Below are 17,755 nucleotides of genomic sequence, written 5' to 3' on the forward strand. Positions count from 1 at the left end.
AAATAATCGCAAAATTATCACACCTTTTCTTATAATAGTAAGATCAGATCTATACAAAAATTGCATTTCTCCTGCTGAGACTCACGAGGGCCAAAAATGATGCCCAAGAATGTGGTCCTGGACACTGACTAATAGGGTCCCCGGAAGGTATTTTATCTTTTCAGACCAAGAATAGTATATTAAGCAACAAGAGGATAAAGGCAGCCATTTGTTTACGGTGATTTTTGTGACACGAGTAGAGGTCGAGGGCGCCCCAAGACCGGAACGAGTGTCACAAAAATCATCGTAAACAAATTGGCTGCCTTTATTCCCGTGTTACTTACGATATTTTTTATTCCTAATGCACAAAAGTGTCGATTTCAGATAGCAGACGACAGGGAGTAAAAGTCATTCACTTGTTCGACTTGTATGAAAATGGCGGCCGTTTTCTCCCAAGGGCAAGAAAAATGCATGTGAACAGCTAATTTTCTTGCCCATGGGAGAACACGGCCGCCATTTTCATACAAGTTGAAGAAATTAATGACTTTCCTCCCTGTCGTCCGCTATCAGAAAGCGCCATTTTTGTGCATGTGGGATAAAAAACAATTTCTCTCGAAACCAAAGAAGAAGGAGAGAAATGGAGAGAGAAAGAGAAAAGAAAGGGATGGTGAAGACAAATTAATTGCAAATTCCTTGTGGCTTCCGTTCGGTGTGAACAAAGCTTGAATTTCATCAAGGTGTGTGGAGAGGGGAGTCAATCATCGCAATGAATTACAACGAAGCAGTCACAGCTAGTGACTCATTGTATACGAACACACATTCAGAGATATACAATATACACACATAATAAAAATACCTTCCAGAATCCAGTCTAAGTATCAAATTGTGTAAAATATAAACACACAATTCTTTGGCCTTCGATTACTGCAATAAGTGCGAGTACAAAAAAAAGTAAATCAAAATTCTATTTTATACTTACCGACGCGACATTCTATTCTTTATAGAAAATGAGAAAATTTATACCCATGGGATGTAAGAGTGATTTTTCACAATATTCCCTTTCTTGGAATTGACAGCAGCGGATCTTGAAATGTCGTCGAAGAAGAGTTTACGCGATATATGAGGAGTAGTCATTTGTTGCTGATGCATAAATTTCAGATAAATTTATGTTTGCATAATGTTAAGGAAACAATCGTACATAATGATAAATCGGAAAAAGGAATCAAGTTTGCAAATTTATAAGGAATTTCCATTTTGAAAACGAACAAGTAAAAAAGACAATTCAGAATGTTTCTACGGATATCAGATTAAGGTAAAACGGATCAAAATTGTTCAACATTGATCCATTTTGTCTCACATTGATATCCTTAGAAACATTGTGTTTTGAAAAAACACAAGAATCTCTTTTGTGAAACAACATTATCTTCCTAAAAATATAAATCTATAGATGCAACGAGCATAAATATTTTTTCTCCCCGGAATCGAGAAGAAAATTAAACAAAACTTTTTGTTTTTTTGGAGGAACGGAAGTTCTTTAACGTATATAGATTTTAAAGAAGCATATACCAGAAGCCCAAAGGAAATGATTATAAATGTCTGCTGTGATACTTCCGATTCGTGGAATTCGCGCATATAAGACTTGTTTATGGAAAAAGGCTGTTTCCGTTAGGCGCTATACCATCAAGAGGTTAACGTATGAAATTCTTTACGTGTTGCGTAAATACTGTATAAGATGAAATATGTGCTTGTTGCTTGCCCTCGCACACTGCACGGATATTCAGTATAAAAAAGACTCACGTGCTTCGGGAACGACCAGCCATTTACTACGCATTCACTAACATGCTGTACAAAATTTATGACTAACACATTTTGCAAAAGAGTTTCAGTATAAGAAGACAATAATTGTTTCTTTAAGAACAAAACATGCATTCTTAATCGGCTCCAGAATGCAGTTTAACCTTCATTCATATATAGTAGAGGAGAATCATCCTCTGTCAAAATTCAATAAATTATCATCATTAAACTTAGTATTTAGAAATGCGAAACAATTTTTATGTATTTGCACCAACTTTATTAGGAACTTCATTTATCAGGAATTCTTTAACCTTATTTTCAAAAATTCTTTATATTTAAAGAAACGCTTCATTTTTAAAGAAGTCCTCATATTTAAGGGCATTTTAACCATTATGACGTCACAATTTGTACCAAGCTTGTGTTTTAAAAATGTGACGTCATAATGGTTCAAATGCTCTTAAAGAATTCTTCAGCACCTTTAAAGTATTTTCATTCTGTTGTTAATAATTTTCAATGAAAATCTTTTTACCCAGAGAGAATTACCTATTCTTTAATATTCGAAGGAATTTTTTAATCATCGATATCATAGACTCGTACAATGACCAAGCCGTAAAAATTAATGTGATTCAAAAAATTAAAGAACTTCCTCAATGAAATGAGAGGTCAACGGAAAAAAATATCTGAGTAGGCGAGAAGAGACAGGCATAATTAGGGCAAGTAAATTCAATTACTCCAGTCATTTAGAGCAGAGGGAATATAATTTAGAATTAAAATAATCTACATTGTACAGAAAGTAAAACAACAAAAAAAGCTTGTCAAATATTAACACAAAAATTGTTTTAAATTAATACAGATCGGAAAATTTTTGAGGTAAATTATTAAAAGTACTTGCGGAGAAATCAATGAGACTTCCTACCCTTTTTGAGATACAATTATTTGTCTTGAGTCCAGACAGTTTTTTCCGCTACTTTCACATAGGCGCCACTATAAATGTTGCATGCAATTATGTCACGGTAGCAGTAACTACATATTACATGATTTATATTATTCTCTCTTTCTCTCGAGTCAAAGTTCACTGCACAAAAGTGTCAAATGGCAAATGTATATATCTGGCGTTTTTTATTTTCCTTTTCTTTTTTGTTTTCTGTATCACCCGCACATGTGTGTGTGCAAGAGAGAACAATTTCACGCAGTACACTTTACTTGATGTCGAGGTCGCGGATTACATGACACAAAGGGTCTTATTTTTCTTTCACATGACAAAGAGCTCTCTTGCTTGTTTCTTTACTCATCGTTTTGTCACTAACTCTCTCAGTGCAATAAGGTTTGCAGCAGAAAACGGTAGATTTTTCTACACGATATAAATACAGTCATTTGTTACTTCCACACAAAACAAAGAGATTAACATCATAACAATGTAACTAATGAATATAGTAGTAGATGGCATTTAGTCTAACATTACTTTACTCTAAATTTAGTCTAAATTAACATTTTTCCATCATTTTCTGCTTCTTTAAGGAACTCATAAATTGGATCAAAAAAATATTGGTAACATTTCGTAACGATTTGATACTTATAAATTAACAATGAATTTAGAGAGTATACGAGCGTTTTCAAAGCACATGACATAACGCTGGGTCAAGAGTTTTTAAAGCAACAAGTTAGTCATAATTATACAAATTTATAATACAAAGAGAAATGTTAACTAAGCGAAGAAAGCTTCATAAGGAACTTCATATCAACAAGATTAATATATTCTACTTTAAAAACGAGTATATTACAAGAAAAAAACCACACTGATACTTACTTAAAATTATAATAGATCAACAATAAAACAACTTTTGATTTTTTAAGAAAAGAAAAAAAAAGAAATTGATATTTAAAAAAGAGGACAATTTGCAAAAATAAGTTCAAAGAAAGTTGAAAATCTTTTATTTATATTTAAATATGTATCATTAATAACTTTGAAATGAATCGACTTGGATCTTTGTATAAAACGTAATGAAGTGTATGAACGTAACTTTCTCGGAGCGTGAAAATACACGTGCATCAGGTCCGGCTTAAGCTACATCTAAATATAGTCATGCACTCAAACAGAAACAAAAAGAAAAATACATATATATGTATATATAGGCAATTATATCCAGTAGCAGAAACAGATATATATTTCATTTCACTCGCGTGTATTTGAAAGCCAATTCATTGATTATATTTATAGAGCTGAATGGTATAGAAAAAATATCTTAATGAATCACAAATTTTCTACATATTTATAAAAAATGTGACGCGATCCCTAGAAAGGTACCTAAGAAGCAAACGAATTATAGGTTGGGTTCGAGTTAGATTTATCTTGATTAAAAGTTCATTTTTAATTAATTGAATTTGAAACCAATATTCATTAAATATTTTTGAATATAATAAAGACTTGAAGACCAACAATTTTTAATTATTAATTGATTCTCTTTCTGTATTTTTATTCAAAAAATTTAAAACATAACCTCAAATTTTTTGCTTCTTAGGTACCTTTCTTGGGAACGCGTCACAAATAATAAAGTTGAGCAGAAAAAAATTGTGTTACATAAAAAAAGAATTGACTGAATTAAAATTAAAAATTTGATACTTTTCTTCCTGATTTCAGCAACACTTGTACTTGTAACCTTCTGACTTCCACATTTCTACAAATTACTTTTCTTGGAAAGTTTGTAATGAAACTCTTTATATATATATGAAATCTTTCTGACTATCCTATTTTATCGCAATTTTGAAATACAAAGTGGTACATTATGTATATATATGACAAACTCTCTGTTACGTAATGAATCTAATAATTTAATTTCAACTTCACTGATTTGCATCTAATTACCTATTCATTGTTAAAATTTCAAATAATTTTCTTTTAGAGCAATCAGAGGAAGAATGTTGAGAACAATTATTGAATTAGTTCTGTTTTCCAATAAAAATATCCATGAAGGCCGTATGATTCACTAAAAATTGCTTCTGAACCAGTAAAATGATTAATGGGACCTTTTATTAGTGATAATTATGGTCTACTTTCATTATGAAGTCTATTCGCGAACATTAATATTTAATGTTGCTACTTGAGTAAAAAAATTATCATCTATCCCTTTTATAGAAATATATATGTATGCCATAAAAAGAAGAAAATTTAAATTTCTAATACAGTTTATCAGAAAAAAGTTACATGACAAAAATTTTTTATAAGTTGACCAATAAATAAATTTTTATCTATGGTTGACACAATAATTTGATTTTCAACATTTAAACTAAAAGAAAAAATTCTTTAATTTAGTCTGATGAACGCAGTTTGAAGATAGTTGAGTTTTAAAAAATGATCGAGGCTTCAGAAATTTAGAAAAACTAACAATAAGAATAAAATCTTAAATATAAAAATATACCTCTTCTTCTTGATTGTTCAACGAAATATGAAAATATTCTAAAATCTTTAGAAACTTATCGGAATACAACCTTACGATTAAAAAAACAAACAGTTAAGCCCAGGTAGTTAATCCAAATAGACAAAGAATTGCAAGCAAATCCAGGAAATCTCTACACTACTTAAAAAGAAGAGAAATTATTGACGGAAGTAATTTTTCACTTAAGCTTATAGAATTTTCTCAAAAAAAATAAAAAGAAAAATCTCACCAATAAGGAAGTTAAAATAATATCCAAAGAGTACCTTGCGGCTTTTCGAATCTATAATATACTTATGATATCGACAACAACAACAACAACAGTAGAAATCGATATTTTCAAATATTGAATAACAATATCAAATTTCGATCTTTTTATTATGTTGCACGAAAAATTTATTCAAATGGCATAAAATTGTTCCAAATTAGATCCCACACAAGATGAGGAGGAGAAAGAAAATTTATAAATATATATTTCTCCCAGAAAGTGGAATGTAATGTTTTGCCATGGTTCAGTACACATTGATAATGCGAAATTGCGAGTTGAATACCATGATGCCTTGGCGCCAATAGACGTTCTCCTCGCGTCCCTTTCTGGCTCGCTAATCGTTTTTTCTTTATAAAACGGGCGCCTAAGACTGACTAGTTTTCCAGCAAATCCATGGGAGAATCGCGACCGTCGCGACGCGACGACTCCACCTTTGTGGAGTAGTATTATTAGCGAATCCTTTTATATATATATATATATATATATATATACACGGAGAGAAAAATCTAGCTTTAATAGTATGACACTACCTATACTAATTTCGCATGGACTATAGTCACGCTTCAAACGCATGAAAACATACCGAAAAACCATGGTGAAGCGTGGACCCATGGTTTTTGGGTATGAATTCATGCGTTTGAAGCGTGACTATAGTCATGCGAAATTAGTATAGGTAGTGTCATACTATTAAAGCTAGATTTTTCTCTCCGTGTATACACTACCGTCGGGAATTATCGGTACGGCTGCACACGCACGGACCAAAAACATACCAATCTTTAATAGGCACGATTTTTTTGTAAATACAAATGTCAGAAAATTAACAAATATACCATTCGAAAGATTATTAAATTCTAAGATTAATGGTACATAACTGAAAATTTTAATAATTTATATAAAGATTGCAACAATCGACAAATTTGACAAAACAATTTAAAAAATAAAATTTTTTTGGAAATTTTTTCAACCCCTGCACATTTTTTAAAAATTGTAGAAAAAATTTGAAACTTATATAAGTGTGATCATTCAAATTTCATCTTTAACTTAAGACCAAAAGAGTTTAAAAATCTTATTAGGAACGTGAGATATCATTATAAACGTCCGAGCATATTTTTTGACAAATGCATTGAATTAGTCGATTTTGAACGGTTTTTGGCTGAAAATGCTCGTCCATAATGATATCTCGCTAACCGATTAAGATTTTTGAATTTTTTTGGTCTTAAATTAAAGATGGGACTTGAATGATCACACCTATATATAAGTTTCAAATTTTTTTTGCAATTTTTGAAAAATGTGCAGGGGTTGAAAAAATTTCCAAAAAAATTTTATTTTTAAAATTATTTTGTCAAATTTGTCAATTGCTGCAATCTTTGTATAAATTATTAACATTTTCAGTTATGTACCATTAATCGTAGAATTTAATAATCTTTCGAATGGTACATTTGTTAAATTTCTGACATTTGTATTTACAAAAAAATCGTGCCTATTAAAGATTGGTATGTTTTTGGGCCGAGCGCGTGTAGCCGTACCGATAATTCCCGACGGTAGTGTATATCAAATTAAAATGAAGCTGAAGCTGGCACACAGTTATCAGCAACCACTTCATTTTTAAAAATTTTGTGTTGGTAATGAAACAAAAAAATTAAAGTCAGACTAAACGCTAAACAGGCTCTAACATGAAACTGAAGTTACCAACGTTTGTTCGACGAAAAATATAATTGAATTGAATTTATTTATTTTGCTTATACACTTTATACACTATACACTTATACTTTATACACTATACACTTTATACACTTTATCCACTTTTATTATAAATACTAATGTTAGAAGCCATTAGAAATTATTTTCAAGTGAAACCAGGTCGGGGAGGGAAACAATTTTGATTTTTTGTCACGGATTTTTCGAAAATTCAAAAATTTCGAAACAATTTCTATTTCCCCGCCTCCGATCCAATTATTTTTCACATATATATGTGGACGTCCACATGAAAAGGGCCCATTTTGGCACTATTGGAGTTATCTATATGGGCGTATTCCTGGCAAAATTTGGAAAATTTTGAGTTGTCTTAGAACTTTTTTGGTTAAAAATTCGCTGAGTTACGGAATTTCAAAGTTTAGAACGCCAAAAACCTCATTTCGACGAAAACGGAATTAAAGATTGCGATACCAACTAATTGTTGTATCTCTGGTTCTTCTTGGAAGTTATTCAGATAAGAATTGTTTCCAGTTCAGGGCACCTTCAAGATAAAAAACCAACAGGTTTTAAATTTTTAAAACCATCCCCCCCCCTCTTAATTTTGAAAATAGGAAAAATCGACAATATGGGCCCTTTTCTAAAAAGGACAGTTTTTTTTTATTAAAAAACCATTTTTTTACAAGATTAATGATTAGGTACAATTTTATTGTGTCATTCGAAGAAAAAGAATAGAAATTAAAGTTATTTAAAATTTTTTAACAGTCTCTATTATGAAAAAATTGACGCAATATCCAAATTTTCATTTCGACAATTACAAAAAAAAGACTCTAACATCAATATCTCTGGTTCTTCTGGGAAGTTATTCAGATAAGAATTGTTTTCAGTCCAAGGCACCTTATAAAGATGAAAAATCAGGAGGTTTTAAACCGACAAAAGGGGCCCTTTTCATTTTTCTAAAGAACCAATGAAATCGAACAGTTAAATTATCGATAAATTAATGAAAATCGCATGATTCGACTTGAAAAAACATGTAGATTGATAATAAAAAATTAAAAAAAATTAAGATTTTGCTCAAAAATTACTAAATTGCGATTATCTCGAAAACTAGAACCGACAATATGGGCCCTTTTCATGTGTACGTCCACATATTATAAACAATTATGTTTGAAGCCATTAGAAACTATTTTCAAGTGAAACCAGGTCGGGGAGGACAACGATTTTTACTTTTTGTCACGGATTTTTCGATATTTCAGAAATTTCGAAACAATTTCTATTTCCCAGCCTCAGATTCAATTTTTTTCCACATTTATTATAAATACTAATGTTAGAAGCCATTAGAAATTATTTTCAACTGGAACCAGGTCGGGGAGGGCAACGATTTTGATTTTTTGTCACGAATTTTTCAAAAATTCCCCGACCTGGTTTCACTTGAAAATAATTTCTAATGGCTTCTAACATTAGTATTTATAATAAATGTGGAAAAAAAATTGAATCTGAGGCTGGGAAATAGAAATTGTTTCGAAATTTCTGAATTTTCGAAAAATCCGTGACAAAAAATCCAAATCGTTGCCCTCCCCGACCTGGTTCCCACTTGAAAATAATTTCTAATGGCTTCTAACATTAATGTTTATAATATATATGTGAAAAGAAATTGGATTTGAGGCGGGGATTGTTACGTATTATATTTTTCGTCGAACAAACGTTAGTACAAACTTCAGTTTCATACTCTAAAGGAATGCAAACAATTCAATTAATATTCAATAAAAAACTAAATATCATTCTCAAAAACAATTAATATATTAATATTATTTATAATATAATCATATTATCATATACATAAATAATAAATGTTTTTCAGTTTAAGAGAAATATTAATAATAGTATAATATAAATAGATAATTTTATTTTCTTTTTCAAGATAAAATAAGTTTTAAAAAATTAAACTAAAAAAATTAAATTTATTTCCTTGACTAAAAATAAGTAGTACAATATTTTTACTTATTCTTACGAGTAGAATAAAGTAGAAAATACAAAGTAGAACCCTTGACGCACACAGTGGTTGGTAAAAAATTAATTTTAATTAAAAAAAATTGTCAAAAATTTTTTTTTAAATTTTTATTTTTTTCCTTGACTAAAAATAAGTGATGCATTATTTTTTCTTGTGCTCCTATAGCAGTAGAATTCAATTATTTTCAAACATATTTCTAAAAATTCTCGTCAAGAATTCAGTTATCTTAATAAATATAAAAATTCTTCTCTAAAAAAAATTATTTTTAAAAGTTTAATAAAATACTTGTCAAAATTTGTTCTCAATTCAATGATTTTCAATATCTATTTACTATTTTAATAAAATTTGACAATAAAGAATTCAATTATTTAAATAAAATTTTGATAAGATTCATCGCAAGTATTCAATTACTTTAAAAAATAATAAACATTTCACGCAGGAATTCAATTATTTAAAAAAGAATTGGCATCCATTTTTTCGAAAAAAATAAATTATTTAACATTTTTTTTATAATATTCTTTACAACAATTCAATTATTTTCATAAATAATAAAACTCATCGAAAAATTTTTATTCTTTTGATACAATTTTTATTGAATTCCTCGAAGAATGTAATTATTCTTGAAAATTTTATTTAAATTCGTCGGAAGAATTCAATTATTTAAAAATTTGTTGATAAAACAATTAAAAATGAATTTTAGTTAAAATTTTAGATAATTAAATATTAGAAGCATTATAGAATGCAAATAATTTGAAGCAGTTGCAGTAACAATATTCTTATAATATAAAATAATGATTCTATCAGTCGATCATGAAGGGATAAACAGGTATTTGAATTTTATTCTTATGAGAATAAGTCTTGTGTTTCTGGGTTTCTTTTCAATGAGTTTCGCGCACATTTCTTGAAAAGAGAGCCTAAAGGGTTGGCGAGGTGTGGGCACTGCTGGACAGTAGGGAGAATTTCCCTAATGGTGGGGTATCGCGTTACGGGGGTAATAAAACTAATTTCCGCGATCGCGTCGTCCCCACTTTCCATGGTCCGGTGGATTAATAATTAGAGCCACATTTTGCGAGTCGCCGACAGCACAAAGGTATTTTTTGTTTGAATTTAAATTGTTTAATATTTTTAGTTTTTTATTTTTAAAGTAGATTCAAAATTTTGCTTTCCCTTCGCTTCTTTGTTTCAAAGTTTATAATTTGTAAATTTTTATTAATTAAATTAAAAGTGTGGCGCTAAAATTGTGGCCTTGAGGGAATTGAGGACGGCGTGGTCTAGAGTCCGGAGACGGAGTTCTCCTGTGGGAATCAATTTCGAGGTGTTCCTGATTATTGGGCCCTGACGAAAGGAACCTTTGCAAACATTAATCGTTTTTGCCGAAATAACTACATTTGACGAGAGCAATCCGATAGTGCCTACACCACGTGGGACTTAACTTGGAGCCACGCTGTAATCCAAATTTCTACTCTTCACGATCCACCGACTGGATAAGTTTGATTTGTTTTTTTATTGTTTTCTATTTGTTGTCTCTTTTTGTCTATTTTTTATGTGTCTTAAACAATTTATTTTATAAATTGTGATTCGATCTTTATAATCAATCACCAACACGAACTTTATTTGATACAATTTATATATTCATTTTTTCTTGAATTGTATGTGTATGAACAGTATGTGTGTTGCGCGACACGCGAATTAAAATTTATTTTATATAGACAAAATTGTATAAATATTATCTGATTTTTAAAGACATTAAATCTCCAAGATCATAATTGGCTCGTGTTATTTATATTTTTATAAACCGTTATCATTATATTCTCATATTTTAATTTCATATAAATTTATTATTTTCTTATTTATAATCTAACATATAATTCATTTTACTTAATCAAAATTAATCGTTACAATCATTTTTATATAATTATTTTAAGTTGTTGAATTTCAAAAAGGTTTGAATTTGAAATTTTTGAAAATCTTAGTCTATTGATGTTTTTGAATAATTTTACAATTAAAAAAATTCGTAAATAAATGTTACAGAACATATTTTTGAGTATCTAATAATTTTTAGAGAGAATCAGAATATTCTTTAGAGTCAGGGAGAAAGTCAAAATTTTGCCTGAAACTCAAGGAAAAGTCAGGGAAAAAAAATTTAATTTTTGTGGCAACCCATGTAAAAAATCGCATTTACTCACTGAGGATCATAAAGAAAAGAATCGTCACTGACATATATGAATAACATCCAAATAATCTTACCTGAAACAGAAAAATAACATCTTCATTAAGAATGTTGAATAACAAGAGAGTAAAACAGTTTTTTTTAGTACGAAACAAAATAAAAAATTTATATTAGTGAAAAAATGTAATTCTATTATCCAAAAATTATTCCTAGAGAAAAGCTTGAATTTCCATCAATTTTACAACTCGATAACCCGTTAAAAGCAGATATGCATCTTTCGTCTATAACGGTAATAACAATAATTACATATATATTGCTTACTGACAGCAGCGCGTCTCTCGAATTTTACTCATCAAGATTGCTGGTTGTCATGTAATTTGCTGTCAGCCATAGCTACAGATCGATGATATATATTTTATGATGCAGGAAGGAAAATCAGAAATCACCTAAGCTGTATTAAAAGATACCATGATTATACTTAAAATGTGTATTTGAAATTTTGTTTGATAAATTATACAATATTTATCCTTCGCATATATGTATTATGCAGAAAAATATTCCCTTTCTACACTCACACTGCAACTAAAATTATTTTATTTTCATTTTAACAGATTACGTGTTATATCTTTCAAGATCATCGATGATAATTTATAAAAAAAAATTTGTTTTTTTCTTCTCGAAAATACAATTCAGAAACATGGGGAAATTTTTATTTAACTCAATTTGAATAAGCCAAACAGAATCAGAATGTAATCTCTCGTTGATTAGAAGACACGATAACTGTTTCTCTGAACTCATTGATTCTATTATATTCTATTCTTGAGGAGAAATTTCGAGATCGTGATTCGCGAATGGATTGTACTTATATATACAAAGAAGGTTGTACTCGATCTAAGTTGCAAAGATTAGCTTATGGTATTCGATTGTATACGAAAATGTTGAGAGCATTTTCTTCGTGATATCATCGGTACAGGAACTGATTGGTAAATTAATTTTCTCGATTCGAAAAAAATGGGGGATTAAATTCAGACGCAATGCCCACTGTCTAAGTAATAGTTATGGAACGTCAAAATTAACTGTTTATAGATTGAAAGCGATTTTTCCACATTTTTGTCAAATGCTTCATTGGATAAATATTTTTGACACCAAAAACCAGAGTTTTTATAGTAATTATCTTGAAAATTGAAATTTTTTCAATTCCTTTAATATAATTTTCTGAAATTAAATTATTTTCAGGAATTTTAATACAATTCTTTGTAACATTAAATTATTTTCAGAAATAATTCTTGGCAGAAATTCAAATTATTTTCAAAATTTTTTATTAATTTCTCGTCAACATTTCAATCACCTAGGTATATGTGACAGGAACAGTTAAAAGAGACCTGCGGGCCAAAAAAATCGATTTTTACTTTTTTTATTGATTCTTATAGTAAACGGGCCACTCTTTCCAATGCATTAAACCGCAGCTTTCTAGCTGCATTAGTTTTCTCACAATTTCACTTCAAAGTTAGGTACTTTGACAAAAAACAGTGCAAAAAAATCAACTTGGTAAACTTCGAAGTCGTTTTTCTCGAAATCTTTTTTTCGGACCGTAGATTCCTTTTAACTATCCCTGTCATATAAATAATAAAATTCTTCGAAGTAATTCAATTATTTTTCCCCAAAATTTGGGGCGGTATCAATTGCCTACAATTCAACTGATGTATACAGGAAAACTGCACACGTTCAAGTGCACACGGGAAAACTGTATACAAGCAAAAAAAAAATAAAATCATTAAATTAAATTTAAAAACTGTACAAATTTAAACTGCATACCGGTAAACTGACCACGGGAAAATTGCACACTATTAAAAATTGCAAATTTTAATAAAAAAAATGAAATTAATTTAAACTGTATTTTATTTTTATTTGTTTATACACCCGTCTGCGTCTTAAGCCTACAATCTTGGCTATACAAGTGTTTTTACAACCGTAGAACATTCCTTACAAACATTTCTTAATACTAAATTTTTGCGCCTACAGAGCGACTTGAAGATTAGGAGTACTCGCATTTGCCTGGACCACCCGTCTAATGGGTTTTCTCGCCAGTGGAGAGGGAAACTGTAGAAAATCTCTCCTGAGTACAACCGGTTTATCGACAGTCGAGTTCTAATGGTGTGTACCGGACAATAATCGACGGTGCACATCATTATACCTCGACGTCAAACCTCCCGCTCAGATTGTCTCACGTGCCGGAAAAATACCAAGCCAAATGGGCGCGAACCAAGTACCCTTGGTCCGCCCACCGAGCCAGGCATTCATCCGACCGAGCCAATCTGTCGGTTTAATTTAAACTGTATACAGTTTAAATTAATTTCATTTTTTTATTAAAATTTGCAATTTTTAATAGTGTGCAGTTTTCCCGTGGTCAGTTTACCGGTATGCAGTTTAAATTTGTACAGATTTAAATTTAATTTAATGATTTTATTTTTTAAATTTGCTTGTATACAGTTTTCCCGTGTGCACTTGAACGTGTGCAGTTTTCCTGTATACAGTTGAATTTTGGGCAATTGATACCGCCCCAAAAATTTTAATAAATTCTTTGCAAAATTCAATTATTTTCATAACCAATGAAACTGATCAAGAGAATTCATTATTTTCAAAAGTATTAAAATTCTTCGAAAAATTCCATTAGGATGTATTTTCAAAAATTCTTTTTAAATCTGGTCAAGATTTCAATTATCTCCAAAAGTAAAAAAAACTCTTCTTCAAAATTAAATTATTTTCAAAAATTTTAATAAAATTCTTTGCAAAATTTGAATTATTTTCAAAATTTTTCTTTCAATTCGATATTCATACTTTGCAAATATTATGTATGTGAAGTTGGCCACTCACTTTAAAAAAAATTAAATTTTTTTTAGAGTTTTGACTTCCTCTACAATAGTTCTAGAGTTCCTACAGAAATCCGAATTTAAAATTCCATACCTTTTCTCCATGATTTTCAGGTCAAATTTTTAGGAAATCCCAGTGGACTTTTAAATTTAATTTCCACGTCGTATAATATATATTATATCTTAAAATTTCTAATTGAATTTCTATTGAGGAGAAAAAATGGAAAACAGGAAAAATTTAGAAACTTTTGAAAATTCCAGGCCTTTTCCATGATTTCCCTGATTTCCAAAAGCCTTTTAAAAATCCCATACCATTTTCATGATTTCCAGATTCTTTAGGAACCCTGATAATTAGAGTTCTGAGTAGTTTTAAGAGAGTTCTAGAGTTCCCTGCAGTTTATATGAATAGTTCTGCTAATCCGAAGTCAAAAAAAAATAATTGAAAACACGAGAATTTTTCAAAAAAACTAAATATGTTACGATACAAGAATTCTGATCAGAGTTCTGTTAGCCCCCCATCAAGATCGATAAAAACTCTTATAAAATTTTTTTCTAAACCAAAAAACTACAGAACTACAAGACTTCGAAGTTTCAAAAAAAATTTGTTTTTTTGGATAAATTGAGAGTTCTGAGAGTTCTGATCAGAGTTCTGTGAGACCCCAATAATGTTTGATAAAAAACTCTTATAACAACTTTTTCAAAACCCAAAAACTACTGAACTATACAAGACTTTAAAGTTTCAAAAAAATTTGTTTTTTGCGATGGATAAATTGAGAGTTCTCAGAGTTCTGATCAAAGTTCTGTCAGCCCCAAAAAGTTTTTGATAAAAAATCCTTATAACAATTTTTTTAACCCAAAAACTACTAAAACACAAGACTTTGAAGTTTCCAAAAAAAATTTTTTTATCATAAATTGAGAGTCCCATGAGTTCTGATCAGAGCACTATAATGCAAAAACTCACTTTGGTCTACAAGTTCAAAAAATGTTTGAATTCGTTAACTTAATGATTTATATTTATAAATTTACATATTATCATGTTTCTAGAAAATAGTTATTTTATTATATTAATTTAAAATTTGTTATATAAAATCTAATTTTTCAAATTTCTGTAGGTAATAACTAAAACATATTATTGACAGAACTCTAATAACAACTCTCAGAACTCTCAATTTTTAATTTCTGACATTTTTGAAAATTTTACAAAATCCTGTAACTTTCGGATTTCGGGTTTAGTGTAAAGTGTCATTAAAAATACTTATACAACTCTTTGTGACGATCCCAGAACTCTAATCACAACTCTTAGAACTCTGGTTTTTTAATTTTTGATATTTTTGGAAATTTCAAAGTCCTATAACTATTTTGATTTTGAGTTCAGAGTAAAATGTCATTATAAATACTTGTAGAACTCTTTACGCCGATTCCAGAACTCTAATCAGAACTCTCAGAACTTTGAATTTTTGAAAATTTCAAAGTCCTGTAACTTTTTTGATTTTGGGTTTAGAGAAAAATGTGATTAGAAATACTTCTAAAACTCTTTATGCCGGTGCCAGAACTCTTAGAACTCTGAATTGTAAAATTTTGTAATTTTCAAAGTCCTGTAACTTTTTGGATTTTGAGTTCAGAGTAAAATGTTATTAGAAATACTTCTAGAACTCTTCGCAACGATGCCAGAACTATTAGGCCAGAACTCTTTTTTGCAAAAATAATAGTGTTATACAAAGTTTTTTTCAAAACCCAAAAACTACTGAATTCCAAGACTTTAAAGTTTAAAAAAAATTTGTTTTTTGGATAAATTGAGAGTTCTCAGAGTTCTGATCAGAGTCCTGTGAGCTTCCTATCGCGTTCGATAAAAACCCTAATAACAATTTTTCTAAACTCTGACACTCCAAAACTACATGACTTTGAATTTAAAAAAAAATTATTTTTGATTTATTACAAGTTCTAGGACTTATGTTAAGAGTTCTGTAAGACCACAATCGAGTTCTTAAAAAAATTATAATACAATAGTAATTTGGTTTTTTTTATCGATCTCAATGGGGGTCAAACAGAACTCTGATCAGAACTTATGGAACTCTCAATTTTTAATAAACAAAATTTTTTTGAAACTTTAAAGATTTGTAGTTCAGTAGTTTTTAGGTTTTAAAAAATTTGTTATAAGGATTTTTTATCAAAAACTATTTGGGGCTAACAGAACTTTGATCTGAACTCTTAGAACTTTTAATTGAGGGCTCGTATCGAAGAACCGACGCTTCGCAATGTTCTGGGCATTTACAAGCGTCGGTTCTTCGATCCGAGCCCTCAATTATTCAAAAACCCAGGTGCGATTTTTTGGTCGGCCCATAGTTGGGCCAACTTATACAAAGTCGGCCCAACTTCTCGTGTCAGAGGTTGGGCCAACCATATAGATGATAACGGTCGCCGTCTAATGGCGACGATGGTTGGCCCGACAACTCATAAGGAAGTTGGCCCAACTTACAATGCATATGTTGTGCCAACTATACATTTCAATGGTTGGTCCAAAGACTGACGCCAAAGTTGGCACAACTTTAGATGCGTAAGTTGGGCCAACCACAATTTTCAAAGTTTGGCCAACTTCAACAGCCAAAGGTAAAAAATTATTAAAAAACTACATTATTTAAACAATTAACACGTTATTATTAGCGGGAACATCAGATATAACCTTTACCTATTATTATTAAACACAATCTCATACATACATTTTCGAAAATATCTATCGCTCGCTGGGATCGAACCCCTAACCTAACGCACCGAAGACTTATACACTGGCCACTACGCTACGCTCACATGGGAGTGCATAACGCAAAATGTATATTAAAGCTGCAACAGTCGGGCCAACCGTGGCCCAGAGTTCGGCCGACCAAGAAAGTTTAAGTCATTTAAACTGCATTTGACAAAGTTTTACCAACCATCGGGCCAACCGTGGCCCAGAGTTCGGCCGACCAAGAAAAATCAAGTCATTTAAACTGCATTTGACAAAGTTTTGCCAACCGTCGGGCTAACCGTGGCCCAGAGTTTGGCCGACCGAAACTGAAAGTCTTTTACACTACGTTTTGATGAGTTGTGCCAACCTTTGTCGCCAAAGTTGGCCCGACGGTTGGTTAAACTCTGCATTTAATGGTTGGCTTGCAAAGTCGGGCCAACTGTGGGCACTAGTACTTGCCAAAGTTGGGCAAACTCTAGCAACCAAAACTTCGCTTGCCAAAGTTAGGCCAACCTTGGGCCAACCTTCAAACTCTGGCGGCCAACCTAAATTCGCACCTGGGAAAACAATTTTTTTTAAACTTTAAAAAAATTGAAAAAATTGTTATAAGGGTTTTTTATCAAACATTATTGGGGGCTCACAGAACTCTAATAAGAATTCTTGTATCGTAATATATTAGTTTTTTTGAAAAATTCTCGTGTTTTCAATTATTTTTTTATGACTTCGGATTAGCAGAACTATTCATATAAACTGCAGGGAACTCTAGAACTCTCTTAAAACTAATCAGAACTCTAATTATACCCAATGGGAAATGCCAG

At 30.5% G+C, this 17,755-nt stretch overlaps 1 protein-coding gene across 2 annotated transcripts in view; it reads right to left on the reverse strand.

Annotated features, from left to right (window-relative positions):
• The window catches only part of LOC122511380, a 145,450-nt gene that overhangs the window by 39,743 nt on the left and 87,952 nt on the right, over positions 1 to 17,755 (reverse strand). Inside the window, exon 2 of one of the 2 annotated variants that reach the window (XM_043626574.1) lies at positions 11,362 to 11,422. The exons of the other annotated variant lie outside the window; for it this stretch is intronic. Coding sequence (XP_043482509.1) covers positions 11,362 to 11,422 — 61 coding nt within the window. The remainder of the gene's footprint in view (positions 1 to 11,361; positions 11,423 to 17,755) is intronic. 2 annotated transcript variants of the gene reach the window in all.

Source organism: Leptopilina heterotoma, unplaced genomic scaffold, assembly GCF_015476425.1.
Source record: "Leptopilina heterotoma isolate Lh14 unplaced genomic scaffold, ASM1547642v1 Lhet_81, whole genome shotgun sequence".
Lineage (NCBI taxonomy): Eukaryota > Metazoa > Arthropoda > Insecta > Hymenoptera > Figitidae > Leptopilina > Leptopilina heterotoma.